Raw genomic sequence first — 19,309 nt, forward strand, 5'->3', positions numbered from 1 at the left:
TTATGTATGGTATGTTTGTATGTATGTTTGGTTTTTATAATAAGGGTTTTTAGTTGTTTTATTACATTGGATTGTTACATGTTGTTTTTTATCATTGTTGTTAGCTGCCCCGAGTCTGCGGAGAGGGGCGGCATACAAATCTAATAAATAATAATAATAATAATAATAATAATAATAAATCTCATGACCATGAGGATTTTGCCACAATCGTTAGTGTGAAAAATGGTCATAAATCCCTTTTTTACAATGCTGTTATAACTTTGAACTGTCGCTAAGTGAACTGTTGTAAGTCGAGGATTACCTGCCTACCAGTGTTTCTCAACCTTGACTGGGGAATTGGGGGAGTTGAAGCCCACACATGTTCAAGTCGCCAAGTTGAGAAACATTGGTATAGTTTAATTCAGACATCTGCTACCCTGTTTTCCCTAAAATAAGACATCCCCTGATAATAAGCCCAGTCGGGCTATTGAATTCATGGCAATAAGGCCAAGCGCTTATTTCAGGGTTGAAAAAAAATATAAGACAGGGTCTTATTTTCAGGGAAACACGGTATATAACAAAATGCTTATTTCTGCCTTCAATGTTTTCTCTTTCTTCCTATTCTTTTAGGCACCGGCACCCAATTGACAATGCTGGTTTATTTTCCTACATGACATTTTCTTGGCTTTCTCCTATGGCAAAACTAGCCTACAAGAAAGGAGAATTGCTGATGCAAGACGTGTGGCCTTTGTCGACTCACGAGTCTTCCGAGGTTAATTGTAGAAGGTATGAATGTAGAAGAAGCTTGCCATGCTACCAATTAACCTCTCCATGCAAGGACCACTTTATATCGGCTCAGGGACCTGTATACGAGAACTCCCGTAATTAAATTCCATTTCTCCCGTCATAAATCTAGGCGGTTGGCATGCAGGTTTCATTTTACCAGGGTGTCTTCACACCTGCATTCAAACACCTGTACCATTTCCCTGAGCTCAACCAGCATCTCCTGTTGCTTTCTTTAATCCATGTTGCCAACAGCTACTAAATTTAAATATCTTAACAGTTTGCATTGTGTTAAGACATTTTTTTTATGGGGTTTGGAATACTGTGTTCAGTTCTGGAGACCTCACCTACAAAAAGATATTGACAAAATTGAACGGGTCCAAAGACGGGCTACAAGAATGGTGGAAGGTCTTAAGCATAAAACCTATCAGGAAAGACTTCATGAACTCAATCTGTATAGTCTGGAGGACAGAAGGAAAAGGGGGGACATGATCGAAACATTTAAATATGTTAATGGGTTAAATAAGGTCCAGGAGGGAAGTGTTTTCAATAGGAAAGTGAACACAAGAACAAGGGGACACAATCTGAAGTTAGTTGGGGGAAAGATCAAAAGCAACATGAGAAAATATTTTACTGAAAGAGTAGTAGATGCTTGGAACAAACTTCCCGCAGACGTGGTAGATAAATCCACAGTAACTGAATTTAAACATGCCTGGGATAAACATATATCCATCCTAAGATAAAATACAAAAAATAGTATAAGGGCAGACTAGATGGATCATGAGGTCTTTTTCTGCCATCAGTCTTCTATGTTTCTAGTAAAAATAAGATAATGAGGCACTTATATCCCATTTTCTCCATTTTGTTTCTGGGTTGTGCTAAAGACCCCAGGACAACATCCAGTGTAGAGTATTTTTATTTTCATAACTAAAGCCAGGGGACAAACAGAAGGAATAGAGGGGTTTTTTTTAGTGTGTGCCAATCTCACTGCTCCAGCTACTAAATTTAAATATCTTAACAGTTTGCATTGTGTTAAGCTTTTTTTTTAATGGGGTTTCTTGCATCCCAGTGGATGTATACAGATAGTCCTTGACTAGTTTTGCTCAAGGCTAATGGTCAGGGGAATTTGTGCAGCAGGTGTCCAAATGAAGTCTGAACTGAACACTGACACATAGTTTTCTATAAATAAATATATTTAACAACTATATTTATAACAAACAAGATAGTCAGGAACCCAGGGAACTCGTGAGGTAAATCTCAAGCTTCACATAAATCCCATAAAAGAAAAAAAAGTGGGGGGAAAGGGAAACGCCCCCTCTCCACCCACAGCAACCAATCACAGCACAGATTGCCTCATGCTTGAGCCAGCCCTCTCCAATCAATCAACCACAACTGTATGTGCTGGCTCACTTGCCCAATCCTTCAATGTTCCAGCTATTAAAATTTAAATTGAAATTGAAATTTTGTAGCTGGGGAGACCTCACCTACAAAAAGATATTGATAAAATTGAATGGGTCCAAAGATGGACTACAAAAATGGTGGAAAGTCTTAAGCATAAAACTTATCAACTCCATCTGTAGAGTCTGGAGGCCAGAAGGGAAAGTGGGGACATGATGGAAACGTTTAAATATGTTAAAGGGTTAAATAAGTTTCAGGAGGGAAGTGTTTTTAATAGGAAAGTGAACACAAAAACAAGGGGAACAATCTGAGGTGAGTTGGGGGAAAGGTCAGAAGCAATGTGAGAAAATATTGGACTGAAAAAGTAGTAGATGCTTGGAACAAACTTCCAGCAGACATGGTTGGTGAATCCACAGTCACTGAATTTAAACTGCCTGGGATAAGCATATACACATCCTAAGATAAAATACAGGAAATAGTATAAGGGCAGACTAGATGGACCATGAGGTCTTTTTCTGCCGTCAATCTTCTATGTTTCTAAATACCTTAACACAACGGTTTGTGTTGTGTTAAGATATTTGTTAAGGATGTTCTTAAACAACAGTGGACATATACAGGTTCAGAATACTTTTTTCCTTGTTTTCTTTCTCTAAAACCTAGGCTTGTCTTATACTCTGGGGGTGTCTTATACTCCGAAAAATACGGTATTTTTAGAAAAAGGTAACCTCCCTTTTAAAAATATACTGCTCAAAAAAATTAAGGAAACACTCAAAGAATGCATCCTAGATCTGAATGAATGAAATATTCTCATTGAATACTTTGTTCTGTACAAAGTTGAATGGGCCCAACAGCAGGTGAAATTGATTGTCAATCAGTGTTGCTTCCTAAGTGGACAGTTTGATTTCACAGAAGTTTGATTTACTTGGAGTTATATTGTGTTGTTTAAGTGTTCCCTTTATTTTTTTTGAGCAGTGTATTTGTTTTGTTTTTTTTTTAAATATGGAAAATGCATATTTCCTGGCCTGTAGGTAGATAGAAAAAAATGCTTGAATGTACTGTATGTGGTTTTATGTTCTTCCAGATTGGAAAGACTTTGGCACCAAGAGGTACATGAATGTGGGCCAGACGATGCCTCCCTTTGCAGAGTCGTGTGGAACTTCTGTCGCACTAGGCTCATCATTTCCATTGCGTGTTTAATGGTCACACAACTTGCTGGCTTCAGTGGACCAGTAAGTACTATCGATCCTTTATCTTGCATCCAGGACTGGCCTTTATCCTGCAGCCAGTGCTAATGTGTTCAGGTTACATTGCAGATAATCTCCTAGATGTTGTGATTAGTTAGAACCATGTCTTGCAGCTTGCAGAGAAGAAATAGGTCTTCCAGCTGCAGGAATCCTAAAACTTTCCAGACCTCTTTTCTTTATTTCCTTCCTTCCTTCCTTTTTCTTCCTTTCTTCCTTCCTTTCCCTTCCTTCCTTCTTTCCTTCCTTCCTCCTTCCTTCCTTCCTCCTTCCTCCCTCCCTCCTTCCTTCCTTCCTCCCTCCTTCCTTTTCCTTCCTCCCTTCCTTCATCCTTCCTTTTTCTTCCTTCATTCCTTCCTTCCTTCTTTCTGCCTTCCTGCCTTCTTTCCTTCCCTCCCTCCCTCCCACGCCCCTGCCCCTTTTTCTTCTTTTTCTTGCTTTTTTCTGTGGCCTAAAGCTTATTGCTTGTTTTCAGTGGCTATAGTTGGAGAGGGGTGGGCAAATAACTTTCCTGGGCTACATCTACAGTTATCTATGAATAAAGTCATATTATTCGTTGGGCTCTCTCTTTCGAAGAAGTGGAACTGAATGGTGGTGAACCAGGGTTCATAGGAGTTTATAGAGCTAGCATTGTTCAGCGTATGACAACACAGTTGGCCAGGTACCAGTGGCATGATGAGATTTGCTTCTAGCCATGTTGGTTGGTGAGGAAGAGCGTGTAACGTAGGTCTTCATATTCACAGCATTTTCTTTTCGCCTGTTTGTTGCACCTGCTCTGCCAAATTTACTCTTTGACATCTTGACTAAATCTATTCTCTACAAATTTCCCTTGAGGAGTAGGAGCAGTGTTATTGCTTTGTAAGTACACATTTCAGTTTGCTGATTAACGGGAAGGTTCAGTGCTCTGGGTAAGTACAGCTGAGGTTAATGTTGAAACAGTTTTGTCTCCTGTCTCTTAAAAAAACCAAAAACCTCACCCAATCTTATCCCATCCTTAAATCTGAAAAGTTTGCTTGCATTTCTTATTAAGAAGGAAGTAAATTGTGTTCCTCAGTTTTTTGTTACTGTTGTTGTAGTGGGAATGTTGTAGTGTTGTAATGGGAATGAAAGCTCTTATGAGCCATTTCACTGGATATGCTATTAATAAGAATGAGGTTTTAACAGAACCTCGGTTCCCCCGAGAAGAGCTTCTGTCATTGTTTCACTACAGAGCCCCCTGGATGCTCTTAACACCTAGCAGAAAGTGAGCGGGCAACTCAATTGTCACTTTTGTTTAGTAAAGTTTCAACCCATCTGAAGCACAGGAACAAGAAGGAAGAACTGGCAGGCAGCCTGTCCTGAATTGGGATATATGCAATTATTTGTATGCATCTAAAACTTGAAAGACTGCTCAAATTAACTCCCTTATTTGGAGTACAACGGGAATTCTTGTCTCTACAGGAATTTCCATGGGTTGGTTTGCTTTTTATCCATGTGGAATGGATCAAAGAAGGAATTTGACTTACCTCTTTCCATTCATAAATAAAAACGATTTTTTAGGGTATTCTTTTTTTGCAAACTACCATTTATATCTGAAGGTCCAAAAACCTGGAGTTCTAGTGAGGCTATTGAAAATTTTTTTGGGGGGAAGGAATAGAATAGAATAGAATTTTATTGGCCAAGTGTGATTGGACACACAAGGTGCATATGCTCTCAGCGTACATAAAATAAAATATACATTTGTCAAGAATCATGTGGTACGAGAATTCTTGGTGTTAATAATTCCTAAAACCCAAAGTACTTTTGTTTGTAAGCTCCTTGTGTATCTAGATTTGCAAAACAATCTGTCCTCCTTTTTTAAGTAAAGTAGCTTCAGGGATTTCTTGTCTATCTTGTTTGCCCCACGACCTACAGTGGCAGCTTAATTGGTTTTTTTTTAAATAGCCCTCAGAATCAGCATGAGATTCATTGAAATATATTTTTTTTAAAAAGGAGACATCCCCCATACATTTGCTGATCAGGCCAAGCAGGGCAACCTTTTTTCGAACCGTGCCTTGGCTTCCCTGGGACATTGAATTTCCGGTTTTGAAAAGCATGGAGTGAAGGATGCTCCAAGGTCTCATTTGCAGAGGGCATTGTGGAATGGGGGAAGGGGGTGGACTGGTGGGGGAGAGCCATTTAAGGCAAGCCTCCCACTCTTCCAAGTTCATTCCAGCCACAGCTTGCTTTCGGCTCTGAAAGTCTGGATGTGAATCGGGGAAGAGTTACCGTATCTCTGTAGTGGAGCCAATGACAGAAGCTGTTCTTTAGAATTTCCAGGATGGCTGTATTCTGCGAATCAGAATGAGACAGTCAAGCTGGGCAGAATCCCAAAACGCCAAGATGGAAGAAGGTAAGGTGACGTTTATTTGTGGGAATGTTTATGACAGCCAGGCTAGCTTAATAGTTTTCATGAATAATTTCAGGAATAGTTTCCAGGGATAATTTCCTACGCTTCTGCTAGCTTGGGGCTACTGTATGTTTTTAAATGGAAATAATATGTTGGTTGTTCTCTTCCTGATTTTAACCACGATAATGTTTTTAAGATTGCATATATTGTTTCTTTTTCCCTTTTAATCTTTTTTGCCACTACTTTCTTTACATCTATTACAAAAGAAAACAAAATAAATAAATAATACCCCAAGCCACCTTGTTGTTCTTCCCTGGAATCTCTTACTTTCTAGTTATGGCAGAAGAGAGTTGGTGCTGATGTTGCAGATATTATCCCTATTTCTCCCTGTATCAAGTGGGCAATCTTTGTCAGCATGGGGGGGTCATAGGTTATGAAAGTAGAGCACCGAAAGGTTATTCACTCTGCCAGTGACTTGATTTCAGCTGAGATGGATTGGATCCTGAACCAGAAGCCAACAGTCTTATTGTTAAATAGCATCAACCATACAAAATAGCCAGTTGTGTCTCGGATGGAGAGAAAGTAAAGTCAAGCAACGGAGGAGGAACAAGCTGGCATAGTGTGACCTTGGAATATGAGCTCAAGGTCCTTTTTATTTATTTATTTATTTTGCTGCTTTTGTCCTTTTTTTGGACCTCTTTGGGCACATGATGGACGTCCAGCTGTTGACATGTGCACACGAAAACTCGGGGGAGGAATCCTACCGAGTGAGTTCTCCGTTCAAAATTCAGAATCAACCTTGGGACTTCTTTGTGGTCCTTGCCTTCACTTTTTACCTTCACCCTGAGCTTCTACTCCTTGCTTGAGAAGCCTGGGCTTGCACCCGCTGTTGTCCAGAACATTGATTTGCAAAGCCAGTTGTAGCCATGGGGACTTCCTACAGACTCCGGAAACCCACCCCAAGCGTCTCCATCCTTCCGCATTTTTTGTGGTGGGCAACAGTACTTCTTGCCTTTGATCAAAGAACCTTAAGCTCCAGGATGTGTAGATGTCTTTATTGTTGGAAATGCCCAGCTGAAAAATCTTCCGCCTAGCAAAGCCGTGTTAAACCGAAAGGGGGAAACACATCTGGCCCTGGGGATCATTAGCCTCCAATGTTTCCTTCCTCCTTGGACTTTGTGAACAAACGCCGGTCCTGCTATTTCTTGTAATATTTAATTCTTTTTCTGCCTTTGCAAAATGTGACCTCGATTTTGTGTTTGGAAGCTCGAGTTGGATTCAGGCCTTGTGTAATCTTCTGTTGTGCATGCCGATTGTACGTTCTCCCACCGTACATTTTATTTTATTTTGTACAGTGTTTCTGACATGCTACTGCTCAACTTTTCATAAGATGCTACTGGGTTTTTTTTGCAAATAAAAACGTTTCCTGCTTCCCATTTATTAGTACTTAATATTGCTGATGAATCTGAGTCGTAATGGATTTACACTGTCCTTTTGGCCAATGCATGTGAATAGAGGGTTTGTGGCTTGGGAGCTGTTTTTCTCTTTTTGCAGGTGGTGGTTTGAAATTGTGAGTCCTGAGGTAAAATTGTTTTTGTCTTTAAAAGGAGGGAGGCTGGGAGGAGGGTTGAGGGCTGGTGGTTTTATTTTTTTTAATTGGTATCACCTAATTTGATTTTTTTTCTCCTTTTTCTGCTTGTCCTTTTCTTTACTTTTAAACTGCTGATGTTTAATTTTCAGGGATGTTTTGCAAAATGTCCTTCTCACACTCTTCCCCAGTTCAACTGTAGGTACATTTGTTCCTTTTTCTCAAATAAGCACGTTTGAAAGAAAGAATAAAAAAGGTGTTATGTTTGTAATATGCTCATATTTTTGCATAAAGTACAAGTTATCATAAAATTGACAGTGATGATGAATTGTTTCAGCTAACTCTAAGGTTTATGTTAAGTTAGACAATGTGTGAAGGAGCAGCAATGAGGTGGCGTAAAGAATTGGGAGACTTCAAATTTTTGCGCATTGCCTGATAAATTTGATTCCCTTTTGGAGATTCAGCAGGCTGTTACTACCTGCAGTTCCTATCTCTCGGAAGTCTTCCAATTAATGATAAAAATTCCAACCTGAAAGTCGAATAGCTCCTTTTTTCTAACTTAACATAAAAACAAAATTGAATGGTGCCTCTGACACGCTCGGATGTTCATGCAGTACTGCCTTTCTCCCTGTAGGCGTTTATGGTGAAACATCTTCTTGAATACACTCAGCAAACGGAACCCAACCTACAATACAGCCTGTTGTTAATTTTGGGCCTCTTAATAACAGAAGTAGTGCGTTCCTGGTCTTTGGCATTGACGTGGGCTTTAAACTATCGCACGGGGGTCAGACTGCGTGGAGCTATCGTTACAATGGTTTACAAGAAAATACTCAGACTGAAAAATCTAAAGGAGAAATCTTTGGGTGAGGTAAGTTGAAATGGTGATGGATGTAGAAGAACAGGCTGAACTAGAAGGTGGGGTTAAAGGTTTCATCAGTTTGGAGTCACTGTGTTTGCCACCAAAGGCTTAAATTCAGCCCCCTGTGAATTCCATTGATCCTTTTCTAATGCCAATTTAGTTTTGGCCATTAGTTGACTTGATTCTTCTATTAAAAGTAGCAATAATGGAGACTTTTGTGCTTACCTCAATGGATGCTCCTGATAGTGGGTCTCATTTTATCCACGGTTAAATTGACATTTCCTGCCTTTCCATTTCAAATTAGCTCTCAATGGACCATATACAAATAAAACAGCATACAGGTAGTCCTTGACCTACAACACTTTGTTTAGTGACTGTTCAAAAGGTACGACACTGAAGAAAAAGGGTTTATGGCCATTTTTCACAGTTACGGCCATTGTAACATCCTCATGGCGACATGAGCAAAATTTGGATGCATGGGAACCGGTTCCTATTTATGGCGGTTACAATGTCCTGGGGTCATGTGATCACCTTTTGCAAACTTCGGACAAGCAAAGTCAAGAGGGAAGCCAGTCTCACTTAACAACTGTGTCTTTAATTTAACAACTGCAGTGATTCATGGCAGGAAAGGTGGTAAAATGAGGCCAAATTCACTTACCGACTGTCTCACTTAGCAACAGAAATTTTGGGTCCAGTTGGGATAAGTTGAGGACTACCTGTACAGTCAAAACAATAGAGCGAATCTATGGCTACTTTCTGTCCTGTGCCCTTGATAATTTCTGATTTGCACCGTGTATATTTCAGCTCATAAATATGTGCTCCAATGATGGCCAACGAATGTTCGAAGCTGCGGCTGTGGGCAGCTTGCTGGCTGGTGGTCCCATCGTTGCCATTCTTGGCATGGTTTACACCGTTGTAATACTTGGACCAACAGGGTTCCTAGGCTCAGCTGTTTTCATCCTCTTCTATCCCGCAATGGTGAGTAGAAAACTATCTGCTTAAAAGCCAAATCATTGTTGGATTACAACTCTGATGATTGAAAAACGGGCCAATATAGTGTGACTATATAAAATATTTGAATATTTCAAACTTCCTGAACCAGGATGCCTGCTGAGGAATTCTGGGAGTTGAAGTCCATACAAAAATTATTGTGCTTGAGAATAATGTGGATGAGAAACACTGTTCTAAGCTATTAGTGAATTCATTCAATAGATCAGGGGTGGGTTCCTACTGCGCTCCAGTAGTGACCCGCCAATGATGCAATTTTGGCACGACAGCTCTGGTGCCACCATATCGTCCCTCGGAGCATGTGCAGAAGTAAAGTCGTCGCTCTGAGTATGCACAGAAGTAAAATTGTGCACATGTGAAACATTGCGATGCGTACCAGTAGCAAAAGGTAAAAGGAACCCCCTGTCAAGCTGCTGCAGAGGTTGGATCCGGAATAGATGATTCTTTTGACTTCTATTGTATGTTGGCTGAAGGAATCTGCACTTTCTGTTATGCTGATGTTATCTTTCTTTCGATTCCAGATGTTTGCATCCCGCTTTACAGCTTATTTCAGAAGGAAATGTGTGACTGTAACTGATGAACGGGTCCAGAAAATGAACGAAGTGCTTAACTATATTAAATTCATCAAAATGTATGCTTGGGTGAAAGCCTTCTCGCAGACTGTTCAAAGTGAGTTTTTTGGGTTTTTTAAAGTTCTTTATCATCTCTTTCTTTACTCCTTTTTGAACTGCTGCTGCTGCAAACATTGGGTATGCACAGGGGAGATTTGTTTGTCTGAAAGGTTTTTTTATATACAGTATTTTTTTATTTTTCTCCACATTTATAACATTCCAACACATATGCCTTTAGTTCACATTATTATATAAACATATATCCAAGCCCACCTTAATTTTAAATTAAATCCTATTGGTATTATCATTCAGTCTGCTCATCTTTTCGGTCTTCACTCCCTCTCCCTCTCTCTCAGCTACATTCTAACACCTCTCCCCCTTTCTACTTTCTCTCTCAATCTGCTTCACCTCTTCCTTCTGTATCTGTATAGTTGAGTCATGGCAACTGGATTACAGGTAGTCCTTGACTTACGACGACCATACTTGAGCCCAAAGTTTTTGTGGCTAAGCGTGATAGTTATTGGATTTTGTCTCATTTGATGACCTTTCTTGCCACCGTTAAGTTAAGTGAATCTGGCTTCCCCTTTGACTTTGCTTGTTACAAAATGTGATCAAGTGACCCCTGGATTCTGCAACTGTCATAAATATGAGCCAGTTGCTTCCCTTTTTTAATCACATGACTATAGTGATGAGCAATGGTCATGAAAAAGTGTGAAAATGTGAAAAATTGTTGTAAGTCCTTTTTTCAGTGCTGTTGCAACTTTGAATGGTCACTAAATGAACTGCTGTAAGCAAAAGACTACCAATATTTTTAGTTGGTTTGAAAAGTTTTGCTTCTTGGATGGGCAGTGAAACATCTCAAGCCAGCAAGACAATAAATCCTGTTGCCATGACTCAAATTTCAGACAATTCTACCTGGATGACTGAGAATCTTTATCAAGATTTCTTTGGCTTTTCTACTGTTATTACATTTGCATAACTAATGTTCTTCTTCTGTCTTCTTCTTCTTCTTCTTCTTCTTCTTCTTCTTCTTCTTCTTCTTCTTCTTCTTCTTCTTCCCCCTCCTCCTCCTCCTCCTCCTCCTCTTCATCTAATTCTTCTTCTCCCCCTCCCCCCTCCTCCTCCTTCTTCTTTATCTTCCTCCTATATATATATGGGTATGTGTGTATATAGTGTATATGTATGTATACTGCTAAAAAAATAAAGGGAACATTTAAACAACACAATTTAACTCCAAGTAAATCAAACATCTGTGAAATCAAACTGTCCACTTTGGGAGCAACACTGATTGACAATCTCACATGTTGTCAGCACATTCAACTTTGTATAAAACAAAGAATTCAATGAGAATATTTCATTCATTCAGATCTAGGATGGCTTTGTTGAGTGTTCCCTTTATTTTTTGAGCAGTGTGTGTATTGTATGTATGCATGCATACATGCATGCATGCATGCATGTATGTATGTATGTATGTATGTTCCAGCATAACTCTGCAACACCTTGAACAATTTCAAGCAAACTTGGTACACAAATGACTTACCCTCTGGAAACAAATACTGGGGTGGGGGTGGCGGGGAAAAACACCCCTAGAATTTCACATGTTGCGTGTGAAATTCTCTGGAATGACTGGGCTATTAAGGAGACTGCGGCATCCTAAAGTGCCAATTGTTTATGATGGCAGTTCCATTGCAGCTTCCTCTGGAAAGCCAGCCATGACATTCACCCTCCAGTGAACTGATGGGGGAAGCACCTGATGGATTTGGGGCAAAGTGCCAGGATCGTAGAAAGAGTGGAAAAGAGGAGTGCATGGAAGGGGGAAGGGAGAGGACAGGGGTGATGGGCATCGGAGTTGGGTGTGTGTGTGGAAGGCCTCTCCCAATGGCTCTCTGTCACACAAAGGCTTCAACGTCTGTAAATACCTGGGCAACACCAGATTATCAGCTAGACATAGAAAAAAAATTGAGCTTGCATTTTTATAGCCAGGAAGGGTCAATATTTTAAAATATATAAACTATGCTTCCTTTTGCATTTTCATTTTAGTCTACTGTAAGTGTGATTCCTGCAGATGACAAAACCACATTTAACTTGGTAATTATCTTAATCTTCTGCTAATCACTTTGTCTCCTCTTCCTAGAAATCAGAGAGGAAGAACGCAAAATTCTGGAGCGTGCAGGATACTTCCAGAGCATCACTGTGGGAGTGGCACCCATTGTCGTAGTAATAGCTAGTGTGGTCACTTTCTCTGTTCATATGATCCTCGGCTATGATCTCACAGCAGCCCAGGTAATTTTAACCTGAAAAAATACTGTCACTGTTGCCGATTAGCTCTAAATCCTTGGATTTACACAGGGCTGTTGCAGGCGCAGTCAAAAATGCTTATTTCCATCTGTGTTTCAGGCTTTTACAGTGGTAACTGTGTTCAATTCCATGACTTTTGCTTTGAAAGTCACCCCGTTTTCTGTGAAGTCCTTGTCTGAAGCGTCTGTTGCAGCTGATAGATTTAAAGTAAGTCATCCCTGCATTGCCATATTGTACTACTTGGTTGGGTCCTTTTGCATATTCTAAAATGCATATTAAATCTCTTGCTACCTTCATCGCTCTATTCTCATCACAAGGAGCATGAGCTAAACACCCTGAAATTTTACTTGGAGAAAGTTTGCCAAAGTGCCCATTTTTGCCCATAATATTAACATCCTTAACATTAGTAATTAATTGCATTCAGTTGACTACCAAGTCAAAGAGAGACTAGGATTGCAGGATTTAAATAAATTTAAAGCATGACAATAAAGCATGATTCACATGCATGCAGAATCCCATAGAATGCAACCTACAGCATGCTTTATTGGTAGCTTTCCGTATCAAATTCCTTGGCAGCGATTTTCATATTTTTAAAAAAAGTTTTCCAAGTTTGCTTGTGAGTTGCTGAGGATTTTAGCATGCATAGTTCATTCAGATGGAAAGCTAGCCTGGCTGTTGGGCTTCATTCTTGTTACTTTTAAAGTGCATTTCAAAACATAACCTGGAAAATATTGAGAACAGCCTAACTGAGATGTGTTCTTCAATTTTCATTTTCTCTCTCTCTCTCTCTCGGTTTCTGAATGTTGCAGTTCCTCTTTTACTGTGCTTCAACTAGCTAATGTCCAACTTTTTCCACCATAGAGCTATGTTATCAGCAGAAGTATCTACCTGAGATTGCATGAAGGCATTGTATATATGCTTTGAACTGTAAATTGCTTTTAGGTCTGTCATTTGAATACCCAGGAATTCCATCAAGCAAGCAAATCTTTAGGCCAGTGGAATAATTTTATTATTCTTGGCAACAACAACACTATCATTTTGAAAATATGCAGGATGCTAAATCTTAGTTAAAAGAAGGTAGGGAAAGAGGAGTCCTTCAGAGAAAACCCAATAATGTTATCTCTTAAGACAGAGGCTTATAGTTTGCTTATCCGTGGATCATTTCAGTACCAGTCCCATAATTATTCCGGGGTAGAGGGTGGGAGGGGGATGGAAGTCATTAAAGAAATACGTCTCTTTGAAAATACTTGTTGAACTAACTCAAACTGTGTTTTGGTTTTTCTGTGTAAACTGTTGAACAAAGACTGCAGAATATTTTTGAAAGACGGATGCAGTGGAAAACGTGACATAGAGGCTCTGGTTTTTAACGATGCTGTTTGGCCATCCGTGGTAACACACGTTCAGATTCCAAAAAGTGCCTGCTTTTCTTGTACAGCAGAGAAGAATTGAGCATTTGGTTGAAACCTGGGCTGAGCAATGCTCTCGCCCGCTTAAGCCGGCTGGTGTTTCTGGCGAACAAAATTTCTCACCTGCCCAATGAGTCTTACACGTCTTTCTGTCTTGAGGACCACTGCATTCGTGGGTCAACCAGATCCTCTTGAAGGATCTGGTGTTAGTTTTCACTAATGAGCTACCTTTTGCTCTTCAGCTTCCTCGCACTGTATAAGCCTGATGTGTTTTGCTGCGTGAGTGTGCCGTAGACTTGTCCCCCCCTCAGTCTTGACCAGCTGTCTCATCTTTGCACCTCTCTCACAACTCCTATCAGAGTTTGTTTCTAATGGAAGAGGTTCATATGGTAAAGAAAAAACCAGCCAGTCCTCACGCAGCCATACAGATGACAAATGCCACCTTAGCCTGGGAATCCTCCCATGCTAGTGTCCAGAGTTCACCCAAGATGACCCCTAAAATGAAAAAAGGCAAGACGGCCATGAGCACAAAAGACAAGAAGAAGCTGCAGCAACACGAGGGGAGGCAGACCATGTTCACGGAGCAGAAGGGCCATCTTTTGGTGGACAGCGATGACGCCCCGAGCCCCGAGGAGGAGAACCAGCGCATCCAGCTTGCGAACGTCCGGCTGCAGAAGGTCCTTTACAACATTGACCTGGAAATTGAGAAGGTGAGAAAATACTTCCTCTCCCCATCTCTCTCTCTCTCTCTCTGTATCTTTCTCTTTCTCTTTTTTTCTAGTTTTATGTCCAGTCAACAAAGCAGTGGAAGTGAAGTGCTGGTGCCTGGAGGCTGTTGGGGTCTGGATGGGTGTCAACAGACTCAAACTCTACCCTGATAAGACGGAGTGGCTGTGGGTTTTGCCTCCCAAGGGCAATTCTATCTGTCCGTCCATTACCCTGGGGGGGGGGAATTATTGACCCCCCTCAGAGAGGGTCCGCAACTTGGGCGTCCTCCTTGATCCACAGCTGACATTAGAGAACCATCTCTCAGCTGTGGCGAGGGGGGCATTTGCCCAGGTTCGCCTGGTGCACCAGTTGCGGCCCTATTTGGACCAGGAGTCACTGCTCACAGTCACTCATGCCCTCATCACCTCGAGGCTCGACTACTGTAATGCTCTCTACATGGGGCTACCTTTGAAAAGTGTTCGGAAACTTCAGATCATGCGAGAGCTATCATGGGCTTCCCCAGGTATGCCCATGTCACACCAACATTCCGCAGTCTGCATTGGTTGCCGATCAGTTTCCGGTCGCAATTCAAAGTGTTGGTTATGACCTATAAAACCCTTCATGGCATCGGACCAGAATACCTCCAGGACCGCCTTCTGCCGCACGAATCCCAGCGACCGGTTAGGTCCCACAGAATGGGTCTTCTCTGGGTCCTGCCGACGAAACAATGTCGTCTGGCGGGACCCAGGGGAAGAGCCTTCTCTGTGGTGGCCCCGACCCGCTGGAATCAACTCCCCCCCCAGAGATTAGGATTGCCCCCACCCTCCTTGCCTTTTGCAAACTCCTCAAAACCCACCTCTGCCGTCAGGCATGGGGAAATTGACTCCCCCGGACCGTTTCCCGTTTTACGCAAGGTTTGTCTGAGATGTATGATTGTTTTTTATACGTAGGGATTTAAATTGCTCCAAGGCTATGTCTTAGCAGGTCAATCCCACATACTCTCCATGAACCATACTCCCCTAGAGATAAACATATCCTGTTTATTAAGGTTAAATGCAGATGGGTATGCCAAAGTACATTTTTAATATGTAATCATGTCGTGATTTCAACACAACCCTTCCTTTAGTCTTTTACCACAGCAAAGGGTCATATAAGGGGATGGGTTTTTCATCTGTTTCTCACAATGCGGCTTCAAACAACTCAAGTCACAAGATTAAGAAAATAAAAGCTGAAAAGTTGATTCCTTTCAGAAGTATCTTTGGCTCAAGCTTGCTTGAGAGGCAGGAGGACGCCCCATGATTTTCCTATCCATTTAGTGCAGTTTTTCTTTCAAGGCTGCTGAGCAAAAAACTCAACAACATTATGTTCAGAGCTGAAGGAAATAATATCATCATCTGCTTGTATTACATATAGTAATTGGATTTTGTTTAATGTTTATTTAAGTAATTGGGTGGCAAATAGCATTACTTTCTTGTGTGCTTCATCATGCACTAATTTTTCTTCTCCTTTTGCTGATCCAATCTAGGGGAAACTTGTTGGGATTTGTGGCAGCGTGGGGAGTGGGAAGACCTCACTCATTTCATCCATTTTGGGGCAGGTGAGACACCACTAGACTTTTAAAAACCTATTTTCTAAGTAGTTGGTTCTGCTTTCTTTTGTTGTCCGTTGACAGTGATGAAAATGTGCTTCGTGTGAAAATACGCTCTCTGATCATCTTTTCTGGATTGAATCTTCCTGTCCAGTTGGCTCCCCCCCTCCCCAAATGCTGTATGTCAAGCATAACTGATTGCATTCCATTGTGAAATTCTCCCTTCTTCCAAGACGTGATAACACAGAGAAATTACCTTCCCTTTAGAAACATAGAAGATTGATGGCAGAAAAAGACCTCATGGTGTCTTTAAATTGTAAAGACCAGATTGCAAAGGTGTTTTCAACTTCTTGTAGCAAAATTATTTAAGATTCTACTGGCTTAGTGTGCACAGTTACACCAGGCAATTTTGTGACTAGCCTGCCTACTCTAGAAGAGGCTTTATGAAGAACATTTATATGGGTATTTCTTACATAGTATTGTATTTTGATGTATATATCTTACATTGTAACAAAAATTTCAGTGTTCACATTTATATCTTATTACTATCAATACTTCATTTTTCTAACTTATCTTATTATTTAAAAGGCAGTAATGAGTAGTGATAAGGATAGTAAGAGACATATTTATAAAAAAGTAGTTAGGAAAATAGATTTACCATTGTATAAAGTGTTTGTAAAATAATAAGGGAGGGAAAAAGGAAGGATCTGCCTAAGTAGCAGACGTTATCAGGAGATACGGCATGGTGTGATAGTATGTTAATGGGTGTAGCAGTGATATATCAGTAATGAGAATAAAAAAAGAAAAAGAAAAGGAAATATATTTATATAAATATTGGAAAAGAGGAAAGGTGTAGCTCAGTTACACCTTATCCCTTTTTTAAATTTATGTACTCCTCCTTTCCTTTCCCCATTTACCTTTTGTTAATTAATAAACTTTATTTTTTTTTTAAAAGAAGAAGAACATTTATATGGCTTCCCAACTCCCTCAGGGGGACTCCAGGTCTTCCACAGAAATAAAAAAACCCAAAACAAAATCCAAGAAAGTCTCATTTGCCCTGGTGACAACAATAAAACCAACCACTTGATGGTTGATCTTATCGCATGGGGTCTAAAATTATGTCTTCAGGACCTTTTGAAAGAGCAGGGTCTCCAAACTTGTCAACTTTAAGACTTGTGGACTTCAACTTCCAGAATTCTCCAGCCAGCATAGCCCACAAGTTTGAAGACATCTGTGAAAGAGTATCAAGTTGGAGGCCAGGCTTCCCTCCACACAGATGGTGTTCCACAACGAGGGACCCACCCTGGTGAAGGCCCTTCTATGGAGGGACCCACCCTGGAGAAGGCCCTTCTATGGAGGGACCCACCCTGGAGAAGGCCCCACTAGATGGACCCTCTTAAAAGAAGGGATCCATAACATATCCTGGCCCTCCGCTTTGGTGTGTTGAGTAGGTGTAACTTATCTTTCAGAAAGCCTAGTCCAAAGCCACGATGTATTGCTTTCTTGTGAGTCATTCACACAAGTGTAGGAGCATCAGCTTAAGGTTCAGGTGGCTCATCTAGTGCTTCCCTTCACCTTCATTGGGGAGGTCTCTGTCCAGGCAGAAGAAGTGCCTGATAACACCAGTCTTAGGGCATCTCCAAGTTGCTCTTTGGGCTGCAAAAATGAACCCTTTCAACAGTCATTTCTTCGAAGGAGCCAATATGCAGGGTTTATTTGAGATGGCCTCCTTCAGTGGAACAACCTATCCCCAGATATCTAACCCTGTAAAGACGAGGCTTTGCAAGAATGTCTTCCAGGATGTGGTAGTTTGGCCTCTCTCCAGAAGTGGGAGTTGGGAGAGGGAAAGAAGAGTCCGAGAGGGAAGGACGGGAATTTATGAGACTTCAAGGGGTTATTGGTGCTCTCTGAGCTTGGCTGGTTTCTTACAGACATTTCTAGCATTTCATTGCTAGTTTGGTAATGAAACATCCCCAAGAAGACAAGCTAGCTTCCGAGAGCACCAAGGAGCCCTCATTTCAACTCTGAGCTACAAATATTCTCCTTTGTTGGTGAGACCTGGAGGCAGTGTCTTTGACAGGCCTGTTGCTGTTGTTTCAGATGACATTATTGGAAGGCAGCATTGCTGTGGATGGGAACTTTGCTTATGTGGCCCAACAGGCCTGGATTCTCAACGCCACACTTAGAGACAATATCCTTTTCGGGAAGGAGTTTGAAGAAGAAAGGTCGGTCTGCTGGAGTTTCATGTGCTCCTCTTGCGATACCCTCGGTGGGGAAAGTCTGATGGGTGGAGGCCACTCCTGAACCGACCTAGCAGCTGTTCTGGTTGTATAGTTTACATCTGGTAACTCTGATTTCCTGGCTGCACTTCCCATACTGTGGGTATCTACATTGGTTTGCACTGAAATAAAAAATTGGTCCAGGCCTTTTGTAACAAAGCTATGATTTAGTATTAACTACATGAGACTTAGGGGCATGATAGCTCAGTGGTTAAAAATGCTGGAAAGCTGGCAGCCCGGGTTCAAACTCTGAGCCTCCAGGATAGGGTGAGCTCCTGTTCCTTGCCCCAGCTCCTGCCCACGCAGAGATTTGCAAATGCAAACAGAAAAGTAGGTACCATTTCAGTGGGAGGATAGCAATATTCTGTGCTATTAAAGTTTGTTGCAGAAAAATCAATTTTCAGAAGCACAGATAACTGATTCAACTGGATTCATAAACTGCATAATAAACATAGTAATATACATACCATGTTTCCCTGAAAATAAGACACTGTCTTATATTAATTTTTGTTCCAAAAGTTGTGCTACGTCTTCTTTTCGGGGGATGCCTTATATTTCTCAAATAAGACAAATTCACAGGCAGAAAAACTGACACCCCCAAAGAAAGTGTACCGTACGGTACACTGATTACGGTACGGTACCTGTCAGTATGGCACCCACACACACAAACGACGGCACTTATATGGTACAACAGTATACTCCCGCTATTGCTGCTTCCGGCCACCAGAGGAACTAGAGTCTACGCACTGTAGTGGAGACTGTAATGGCGTGAGACAGCAGCAGACTGTGTCTGCTGTACTGGACGGTACAAAGCGATAGAAGGGGCCAGCAGGGGACACCACATTATTACGGTACCGCTATGAACAGCTTTGAATGGTACCGTATGTTTTTCCACCGTACCGTATGTAAACTTGACTACGCCTTATTTTCGGGGGGTGCCTTATATTAGCAAATTCTGCAAAACCTCACATGCCTTACTTTCGGGGTACGTCTTATTTTCGGGGAAACGGTATATTTACAACACCATGGTTAGAAACCATGAGGCTGTGAGTTCCAGGCCTGTTTTGGGCGACCTTGTTGCCAGTCCCTCTCCGTCAGCCTAGAAAGAAGGCAAGGGCAAACTGCTTGAAAAGGTTTTGCCAAGAGAAACCTCAGAAAGCTGTCCAGGCAATCGGCAGGAGACGACACTAACCCG

The 19,309-nt window shown here is 41.3% G+C and overlaps 1 protein-coding gene across 4 annotated transcripts in view; it reads left to right on the plus strand.

Moving 5' to 3' along the window:
- The window catches only part of ABCC5 (ATP binding cassette subfamily C member 5), a 64,987-nt gene that overhangs the window by 15,956 nt on the left and 29,722 nt on the right, over positions 1–19,309 (plus strand). For 3 of the 4 annotated variants that reach the window (XM_070753769.1, XM_070753770.1, XM_070753771.1), the window contains 10 exons: positions 610–765; positions 3,242–3,389; positions 7,992–8,225; positions 9,021–9,194; positions 9,746–9,893; positions 11,970–12,118; positions 12,233–12,340; positions 13,899–14,249; positions 15,773–15,844; positions 17,936–18,060. In XM_070753769.1, the coding sequence (XP_070609870.1) occupies positions 610–765; positions 3,242–3,389; positions 7,992–8,225; positions 9,021–9,194; positions 9,746–9,893; positions 11,970–12,118; positions 12,233–12,340; positions 13,899–14,249; positions 15,773–15,844; positions 17,936–18,060 (1,665 nt within the window). Of the gene's footprint in view, positions 1–609; positions 766–3,241; positions 3,390–5,690; positions 7,206–7,991; positions 8,226–9,020; positions 9,195–9,745; positions 9,894–11,969; positions 12,119–12,232; positions 12,341–13,898; positions 14,250–15,772; positions 15,845–17,935; positions 18,061–19,309 lie in introns of those variants that run through there. The other variant, XM_070753772.1, reaches the window with a different exon arrangement.

Source organism: Erythrolamprus reginae, chromosome 5, assembly GCF_031021105.1.
Source record: "Erythrolamprus reginae isolate rEryReg1 chromosome 5, rEryReg1.hap1, whole genome shotgun sequence".
Lineage (NCBI taxonomy): Eukaryota > Metazoa > Chordata > Lepidosauria > Squamata > Dipsadidae > Erythrolamprus > Erythrolamprus reginae.